This window comes from Primulina huaijiensis, chromosome 12 (assembly GCF_012295235.1).
Source record: "Primulina huaijiensis isolate GDHJ02 chromosome 12, ASM1229523v2, whole genome shotgun sequence".
Taxonomy (NCBI): domain Eukaryota; kingdom Viridiplantae; phylum Streptophyta; class Magnoliopsida; order Lamiales; family Gesneriaceae; genus Primulina; species Primulina huaijiensis.
In genome coordinates, this window is record NC_133317.1 from 2,826,101 (window position 1) to 2,835,729 (window position 9,629).

The 9,629-nt window shown below is 35.9% G+C and overlaps 3 protein-coding genes across 5 annotated transcripts; 2 read left to right on the top strand and 1 right to left on the bottom strand.

The window, feature by feature from the left end:
• Positions 1-400: 400 nt before the first annotated feature.
• Positions 401-1,391, top strand: LOC140990101 (uncharacterized). The gene is made up of 3 exons (XM_073459679.1): positions 401-653; positions 914-1,027; positions 1,381-1,391. The coding sequence occupies exons 1-3, from the start codon at positions 401-403 to the stop codon at positions 1,389-1,391; spliced, it is 378 nt and encodes a 125-aa protein (XP_073315780.1).
• A 1,327-nt stretch (positions 1,392-2,718) lies between these two features.
• Positions 2,719-3,602, top strand: LOC140990403 (ethylene-responsive transcription factor 2-like). The gene has a single exon (XM_073460081.1). The coding sequence runs from the start codon at positions 2,864-2,866 to the stop codon at positions 3,383-3,385; it is 522 nt and encodes a 173-aa protein (XP_073316182.1). The 5' UTR covers positions 2,719-2,863; the 3' UTR covers positions 3,386-3,602.
• Positions 3,603-4,343: 741 nt separating this feature from the next.
• On the bottom strand, positions 4,344-9,203 carry LOC140990672 (lipid droplet phospholipase 1-like). 3 transcript variants are annotated; one of them, XM_073460492.1, is made up of 11 exons: positions 8,863-9,203; positions 8,377-8,444; positions 7,905-7,960; positions 7,471-7,537; positions 7,106-7,348; positions 6,230-6,393; positions 6,055-6,110; positions 5,393-5,445; positions 5,200-5,314; positions 4,985-5,082; positions 4,344-4,474 (listed from the first exon to the last, which is right to left on the bottom strand). In XM_073460492.1, the coding sequence occupies exons 2-11, from the start codon at positions 8,425-8,427 to the stop codon at positions 4,403-4,405; spliced, it is 975 nt and encodes a 324-aa protein (XP_073316593.1). In that variant the 5' UTR covers positions 8,428-8,444; positions 8,863-9,203; the 3' UTR covers positions 4,344-4,402. The 3 variants fall into 3 exon arrangements, with proteins under 3 accessions (XP_073316593.1, XP_073316592.1, XP_073316594.1); XM_073460491.1 differs by lacking the exon at positions 7,905-7,960 and having other exon boundaries at positions 7,471-7,541; XM_073460493.1 differs by lacking the exon at positions 7,905-7,960 and having other exon boundaries at positions 7,471-7,541; positions 8,370-8,444.
• Positions 9,204-9,629: the final 426 nt, after the last annotated feature.

The following is a 9,629-nucleotide window of genomic DNA, read 5'->3' on the forward strand; positions in this document are numbered from 1 at the left end:
ATAACTAGATACCAAAAAATACTCTAATAAATGATTTTTTTTGTTTAAGATATTGTATAGATTTAAGATGAAGATTAAATTAAATTAAATAAATAAAAATATGTATGTGTTGCACTAGGCACGTAACATGTGTAAAACTAACCCGAATAATAGCACATCATGTATCCATCCAAACTTCTATTTATAGGAAAATTCTAGTACATCCTCCCCAAATCAGGACACATATTTTAATGATCATACGGGGATTTATTCCAAGAAAAATACCTGTTCAAATCCAACATAATCCGCGAGATTTGGCACCCCAAACATTCAAAATCATCCCAGATCCTTGCCTTTTTAGTCGATTGACTTCTTTTATATTTATCAAATCTTTATAATACATAAATATCGAGCACAAAATATGTACAGATCGGCTAGCACGAATCGGTTTTCGGACGATCACTTTAGTTACCATTCATCGTCCCCTTCATCGAAGGTGTCGGCAGCTCTGAGGGCACTGTCGTTGGAGGTGAGCGAGCTTCCGGTGTACGAGCCGATGTCGGAGACGGCCAAGAAGGAAAGAGTTCGCGCTAAATTCTCAGAAAGTGCAGTTCATGTCATACCATTGGTCCTGCTCTCTTGTGCTTTGATTCTTTGGGTTTTCTCAAATCCCGGTAAATTTTAATATTTTAGTATAGAATTTGAATCATGCCCTGAAATGAAATCATCCGCTCCACAAATCGTGTATCGTTTCATACTACACAAATGTAAGGTAAATCGAGACGATATCTCTAATTCGGGAGTTCGTATAACGTGATCAGATGATCAAATATAGTATAGAAAATATGTTAAAGGTTAAATAAAATTTCTTTGTAATTACGTACAAAGATTAAAGAAAATGATATTATATTTTTTTGTTTGGTTTGCGTGGCAGAGATTGATGCGATAGCATCAAAGATCGAAGGCATGACGATCGAAGGGGATGTGGACACTGATGGAACAGGCCATTTGCCAGCTGAGTTGGGAGATTTGGATTTGACCAAATCAGGTTATAATGATAATAATAATAATATTATTAATAATGCTAAAACCCTTAATTTTAGGAAAATTTAAATTATGATTATAGGGTTGATTTCAAAACATTCAATGTCTTAATTCTCTCCATCCATGATTTAGATTTTCTCGTTTTATACAACAAATTTGGTAATTTTGTTTCATTTACGTTGTGGATTTTATTTCTTTTATTAAAAAAATAAAAATTAAGAGATTTTATTTCATTTACGTTGCGGTTGTCTTAGAAAACACTATATAGTGTATTTTATCTATTTATATAATAATAATAAATTGTTGATGTTAGTACTATTTCTCTTGTTACTTATGTTGCTTGGACTACTGAAATAGGGTTTTTTTGAATTAACCCGATCGATCACCTCTCATGATGTATTTGGTGCTTACTTCCTTTAAATATTATTATTTTTGTAATTAATATTAATAAATGAAGTAAATATCAAATACATGGGAATAAATACAAAAGTATCGAAAGATATATCTCTTTAATTTATAGCATATAGGTTGGATTTTTTTATTTTTTATTTTAAAAAAAGATCACTATAAGTTGATTTCATTTGTATATATACATGAATAATACTGATTATCCTTTTTTCTCAAGATTTTTTTAAAGGGAAAAATACATATTATTTTATTTGAAAAACAAAAATTTGATGTGGGTCCTTGATAATTGACGTACCTGGCTTGGGCCTTTGATCAAGTGGCCGTCGCTACACAACAAACATTTTCATGTCAAGTCCATCGAAAATTATTCTGTGATTCGAATTTATTTTATGATAATAATTTAATAAATTATGAGTTGATTTTTAACTTAGCGTGTTTCAACGCTATATTATTAATCCCGTGAAAAAATTGTCAAATTGAAATATATGGAACTAAGACTGAGATTTGACCTTTTTTTTAATTAAATAAAAAACAAAAATATAAGACCAAATTTATAATTTTCTGATCAAACGTTAACAAAAATTTTTCTTTCATTGTGTGCGCGCGCAGTAGAGTCGCTTTTCCAATGGTATGCCGATGGAACAGAAAATATCATTAAGTCGACGAAGCAAAATTTACGGTCTTAAGGAGGGAACTGAAATCAGTGATTAATAGCATCAATTTGTCAAAAATTGTGACAGCTGCTCATTTTTCAACTTTGGTTTACATAATATTCAAAATAATTTCCCGGTGACCTCTTTCCTTCAAGTCAACAAATTTAATCAATATATAATGTTTTGGGCACAGCCATGTTATTATATAAATGAATAAAATATGAAATTTTCTATGTAAAAAATCAATATTTTAATATGTTTCGTGATTTACATGAATACACCACGCGTAATAAACATGCTTATTTCATGCATTATGTGTTGAATTATCAATCATGGGTGGTGTGTAACTCGGGAAAATTGGGGGTCCCAATTCTGAGCTCAGAAGCTGGTCTTATTTTTTGTAGGTCGCGGTACTTCAGATCCACAGTAGGTAGCTTTTGCACACATGCAAACAATAGACCTCGTGACTCCAACGCTCTAGTCACCATCGAAAATAGAGGAAACTCTAGAGAATATAAATCAAGCTCTTACCCGATTCATACGGTCATCATCAACAGTATACTTAACATTGGACGACGCTTAAAGTGTCCAATAAAAGGCGTACAAAATATAATACATCTATATAATTTCACAACATGTTTCATGCAGAAGGAAAAATGTACACGTGACTCTAAACAGTAAACACACACATTCATTATATGTAAATAATAATCTCTGCGTGTGTACATACATAGATTATCTGTGTGTTGACGATTTGTTGCAGATCATCTAAATTCTCCATGACAACATCATCAGATTCCTCGTTAACCTTGGACCTCATACGCCAACACCTCCTTGGAGAATTCACTCCAGACCTTAACCCAATCGACTTCACTTCTCCTGTCCCGGACTCCGCTTCTGGCGCTCTAAACCTACCCGACTCCCTCGTTTCTGAAATTTTCAAGCCCCCCTTTGATTTATTTGCAGCTGAGCCAAGACCAGACAAGACTATATCCAGGGCGGTGAAACCGGTCCCCGAGATGGCCCCCGTCAGGCCGGATGCTGTTGCTGCAGTTGGAAGGCGTTACAGAGGGGTGCGAAGGCGGCCATGGGGGAAGTACGCGGCCGAGATCCGTGACCCTGCCCGGAATGGCTGTCGGGTCTGGTTGGGGACTTACGACAATGATATTGACGCGGCAATGGCGTATGATTGTGCTGCGTACAGGATGAGGGGAAGAAAAGCTATTCTGAACTTTCCGATGGAAGCCGGCAGATATGACCCGCCGGAGAACACTGTCCGGAAGAGGAGAAGAGGTGTGTGATTGGAAGTTCGCATAATTTGCTTAAGACTTCATGCTTTTTTTTCCTTTAAAAAACCTTCTCCATACAAAGCTTTCATCTGTTCTATCAGAATATGGAAATATACCAGATCAAAAAATAACAATATAGTTTTAAACTTTATGCAATATCTAAATGTAAATTATGTAATAAATATCATGTTTTGTATGGCAAGAGGTTGGTATTTGGTAGCAGAAGAAACTGCATAATTTGTGCGCGCGCGATAATATCATTTAGAATTAGTTTGGACTCCATATGTATAAATTATATTGTTCTGAATATCGAAGTCATTGATCATTTTCTGTCATTTTTTTCTTGTATGAAAAAGGTTAACGAGGAAAGATTAAGTTTGTGTTTGCACGGTGACATCACCCTCGGTGTAATAACTCTTCAGGTATAGCTGTAGCGATTAGATCAGGTAAATTTCGAATATTTTATGACTAATTATTATTGTTCGTCGAGTAGTAGATTAAGGTCTCCAAGAATACAATATTTTTTAGACTATTAATATGCATTTTATTATTTTAATCTTTAACTTCCACGATGCTTAAGATATTGTTTCTCTGAAAAGTATGTTTCAATCGAATGACTCAAATTTTTATAAATAACTAAATGTAATGCATGTATAGTTTTACTATATATATAATTTATCAAATTTGAAAAAACAAAACAAAAACATCAAATTAATTAAATTTAAAAAAAAAAAACAACAAAATGGGAAGCACCGAAACTACAAAGAGATGGTTGCAGTTTATATGAATTAATGACAAAGTATTCGAATCGCATATAGAGATCATGTACACAAAAATTCCCATAATTAATTAACAATCACGATAGTTCTTTTCTGGGACTTGTTTCCAGGAAGGCCAAGATTCAAACCTCGTACCATTCGAAATTACAAGTCATCGTTTTTTTTTAATACTGAGGTTATATAAGAGAATATTAGTCCCGAGAATCCCGGCTGTATGTATGTTATAATAAATCATCGTGTTACTGGGCTTCTATAAAAGAAAATGATCGATCAAATGTTGCACAACGTCAGCACCTTCGGAATGCATGTTCGAATCCTTGACCTATAAATCATAGACATGGCAACGTAAGAATGAAGAAATAAAAGCATGACAGAACCCCTAAAACATAGGCTTGGGTTTGTCCCAAAAGTTGTAGACATTGATGAGAACACACAACTTAGATTTTGTAACATGGAGAAATAAACTAGTTAGAAGATGTGAAATTGAGTGAACCGCGACCAAGCAAATCACGGAAGGGGAAAAGGAAGGAGCAAAATGCAACCGAGTTGGGTTGAGATTTACAATGAAATCACTCAATGCGCCACCACGGCAATTAAAGCAACCGACAGGATTTCCAAAAGAAAAAAACAAACTATAGGAGAGATGAAGCTAACATATGGCCGTGGATATGTGCGTACTCCATCCTGAGTGTAGGAGGGGCGAGCTTGATTCATGCTCCTCAAGAATAAAATGATTCAAATTGAATTTAACATAATTTGAATCGATATTAAATAGTTTCTTTTAAAAAAAATTATTCCAAGGAAACGTGGAAAAAGAGAATGAGAGCCACACCTGAATAACACTATGAGCAGCGAATCTCAGTCTGCTGCTGTGGAAGCTAACATCTACTTTCTCCCACGACAGCCGGGATAGGCCATTCAATAGTTCTTCTGCATCATTGACGCCAAGAATAAGATAACTTTAACAAGAACTCAAAACATAAAGCCCAACTATATACCAAAACAGCTAGTTACGCAAACAAAGATAATGAAGAGAAAGTTACAAACCTTCCAGCTCGTCCAAACCATCATCTTCTTTCGGAGACTCACATGGCATATCACATGCTTTGCAGTGCTCTTCATACACAACATGAGGATATTTTTCATCTACGGAATCTTCCCACTAGAAAAAAGAAACATGGCTCGTCAAGTGACTGGAACTGATATCAAGATCACACCTGCATGTTAAAGATAATACTACCTCAGGAAGTTCACTGGTGCGTCTAATTGATGAAGTTCTCCATCCCACAATATCTAAGCATCATTTGTCAGGAAGACTAGTACATGTAAACATTGAACAGTATAATCAACATAACGGAGGGATGATATCTTGTTAAATATATATATATAGTGCATCGAAATATACATATACATATATATAAACATAGTATCACACCCACGTGGCCAAAGGTTCAAAATCCCTATAGCACAAAGCCCCATATATTTCATTCAGTTGATCTTAGATGCCCTTTGTTGCTCTGTGCGTGACCAACTTAATGAATGTTAGATCCCCAGTGTATACTCATAAGTTCCTTCTTCCAAATGTTGGGACATGTTAAATATAAAACTATTGATTGTGTCAACTCCTATGAGCTTGAATTTGGTACAAGGAGTTATAATATAATATCAGGGCCAAATATGTTCTCCATTTTCACGTCTCACAAATTGGTGAGATCACTTCGAGGGGAATTGTCAGAGCAATGACTACAGCTGCCAGAGAGCAACTCAAAGATGCCACTTGAACCATTGTACAATATAAAATATTTGAGTTACACCATTGCTAGCATAATTTTTCGTCCGACAGTTGACCAGTGTAATCAACAAAGATAAGTAATGATATGCAATAATCAGTATCAAGGATACGATCATAGCCAACATTAGAATATGCCACTCGGCGTCGAAAAGATCGTAAAGCAGACCTACACGAATGAATTGCATTACTGTAAGGCACTCAATAAAAATAGTAATCCAATGAATAACAATCATGAAACAGATATGAGTTCTTAATTAGTTCGTGTCAGTTAGATGGGAAACCTACATGAACTGACATTCTCCATTATCTTCAACCATACGCTTTAGCAAAGGAGGTTTTCCTTCATCATCATCTGTGAGAAACAGGTGTCTTCCTGTTCTCCTAAATATCAAGTGAATAACAAGGCCAGCAACTTTCTCAAATGCAGATACACCAAAAAGGAATGGTACCTGAAATAGGAAAATATCAGAACACATCAGTTGACCATGAATAAGATTTTGGTTGCTAGTCAGAATATTCAGTCCCTGGAGATGAAATAAAAAAGACTCTTTAACCTTGCTCCCCATGTTTCAATACACCCTAATTGACCATACTTGAAGATAGAACGACAAGATCCCTGTCACCCCATGCCAACAACAGACAGATACATGAAAAAGTAATATAATATTGTGTATCGCATATCCATGCACCAGTACACTAATTAAAAAATCTTTCCATCTTATTACACTTGTAGATTACACAAAACCACGTGCCAAAATGCAGTCTAGTTCCTTGAATAAAAATTGAAAAAAATGGCAGAAAATTCCCAGTCCAAAACAGTAATGTTTCCGGTTTCAGATGTTTAATCTGCTAGCCAAATTTTCAATATCCAGGGCATGTGATCGGTAAGCCATAAATTTGTGTTACACTTCTTTGAAATTCGAAGCTGAAAACAAACATGAAGAGCAAAGTCAATGAACTTTTAATCAGTGTAACAACAATGTGGAATGATGTATCTGTTTCAAACTGTCAATCAGCCCCCAAAAATTCTTCCGGACCAATGCAAGTTAGAATCAGTTTAGTCATTTGCTTCAGATATCCATCATCCAAAGTTTCAAATAATATTTGACATATTAATATTGAGCTAAGGAGAATAAATGAAGTAAAAAATAAGAAATTTACCTGCTTATTACCCCTCGAACCAAGATGAGGGGTAGCGACAGTAATAAAGTTCACAGGATCCAAATCCGCGATTAGACCCTTCGAACCTTCTTTACATTCATTGGTGGACATTTGTTCCATGCTCCCCCCTTTAGAAGATCTGTATAATTTCCCAATAGCAAATCTGGCCACAAGCCCCCCAACAGAATGTGCAACGAAAGAGATTTTCTTCAAACCGGGCTTCCTTTCGATTACTTCAAGGACCTAAATGGCAGGTCAAAGTTTAAACCAAAACGATGGTAGACATCCAAAATTTATAGATGACACCTGAAGATGCTACATGGAACAAAACACAGAAAAAATATACGGCCTACAACTGAATGTACCTCCTCGGCCAGTCGCTCGCCCATTACATCCACACCATCTAGTGTCAACATAGCCATATTTCTTTCACTGCCTACAAGGTCAATGATGCTCCAGTGAGAAGCAGACATAACAAGCCACTTTTACACAGCTGTAGAATATAACTAGGTCTATTAGGTCTTGGCAGGCTAAATAGATGTGAATTCTTCTTATTTGTCTCCTTTCGAGACTAATTGTATCTTCTGGCAAAAAATCAAAGAATTTCAAATTAAAGGTTAACCACTTCTGTAGTTACAGAACCTAGAACTGACACCATTGAATAGGCTACAGCAAGGAGCTTAATAAACAGCTTATTAAAGTATATTACAGAATGAACAAAACAATTTCAACACTAGCCCAAGCTCCATTGATCTTAGTAAAACTGAAGGGCTGGGTAGATTTGTAGCAAAACCAGTACCTGCTCTTTGCCTGTTGACGTTGGTTTGTTAACTCATTAATCATATTGGACCAAACCTAGGAAAACGATGGAGCAAAACAATTTTTTCATAACCCTCTTAATCATGACTGAAGGTAAAGGCTAAAAATCTTGCAAGTATTTGTGTAAAAATTCATCTTTTTTAACAACAGTAAAAAAAAATGTAGTATGTTAATCCCATTTTGTAAGAAAAAGAACGAATACCGTATGTGAATCAGATGCCACTGAATCCACTAGCTAACAAAATGAAGCGATCAAGCACAAAGGTCATAATGGGGGACAGATGAGGTGTTACACATTAAATTTTATCACATAAGATCAGAGAGAGATCATCGGCATGAGCTCTTGTGGATTCCTTTTAGTGAATGGATAAGGAATTCACAATTAAAAGGTTATTTTCAGACAGCATATGATTCGAATCGCAAGCAATTAACATACAGAATTTACCACTCACAGTGAACAAAAACTTTGTCAGGAAGTATCTTGACAAATTGCTCGGCGCCATATTTCCAATCTGAGGCACTGCAGAAACATACAAGGAACAACCCGGAGGATATATCTTGAGAACGAAAAGCGAAAACAACATGATATATGAAAGAAAACTCCGAACCCAACGACTCGTACTATAGTTTAAAGTTATCTGCATGAAATTGTTTACAATCTACACGTGAATTCTCCTCTCACTCGAGCAAGATGAAAAAATAAACTCACTCAAGAGGAACCTCTTTATCTCAGAGGAGGCATGTGAAGATTAAAATTAAGAACCATTATTATTTACGCATCACCTATTTTTTATCACTTAACTTGCAGGTAATTCAGCAAAAACATTCCAACGTCTCTTTATTTTTGGAATCCAGGTTTCGCCCAAATGAAAGAAATGAGCAGCCTAGACAAAATCAAAACTTTTGGGGGAAAAAAAGAAAAATATGCAGGAATTCACCTTCCAAGAATGCCGTGGACCATCACAACAAGATGATCAGCGGCCGAAGCATCAGATTCTTCGCAAGCAAACACATCTTCCCCACCATCATCCTCTCCCATCGACCACGCGACACCGTTCTTCCCGACTTCAACCCTTTCCATTTTCACCTCAGATCAACTCCTTCTGCAGCGAACAGTATAAAATTAGAAGTTCACGGTCATAATTCCACAACCAAAACAAATTAAAGGTGTGCGGAAACTGAGAAATGCCCAAATGGAGGGTTTTTAAGTTAATTAATGGTAGTTGGAAGTTTCATCTGAGAGGTGGCTATGGGGTTCAACAAGTAGCGACTTCGGAAAGTGTGGAGACGTGGCGTGGCGTGGCGTGGCCTCGATTTTCTTGTTCTTGCAACTACAAGTGTGCACGTATCTATCGCGATTCTAACTTTATTATTTTAATATTAATCTTAAAAATATTAATCATAGATACCAGAAATACCTTTGACCAATGCTTGAAATAACTCAATTTTCCAGCGAACACGACAAATTTGAGATTTGATATACAAGCTAAATGAAGCCAACGGTTGAGAGATTTAAACTACAGACCAACTCCAAAATGTGCCACGCCTAGAGCTTCAAAACAACGAGTTAGCCAATTCAGATGCAACCTGGTCCTAGTCTCCCTTCAGTTTCTCTTGTTCCTCTTGGCCAAGTTCTCCTTTTGTAGGCCTCAGAATACATCGTTATGTATGTCGTCAAAATTAACATTGAAAATCCACCTCAAAT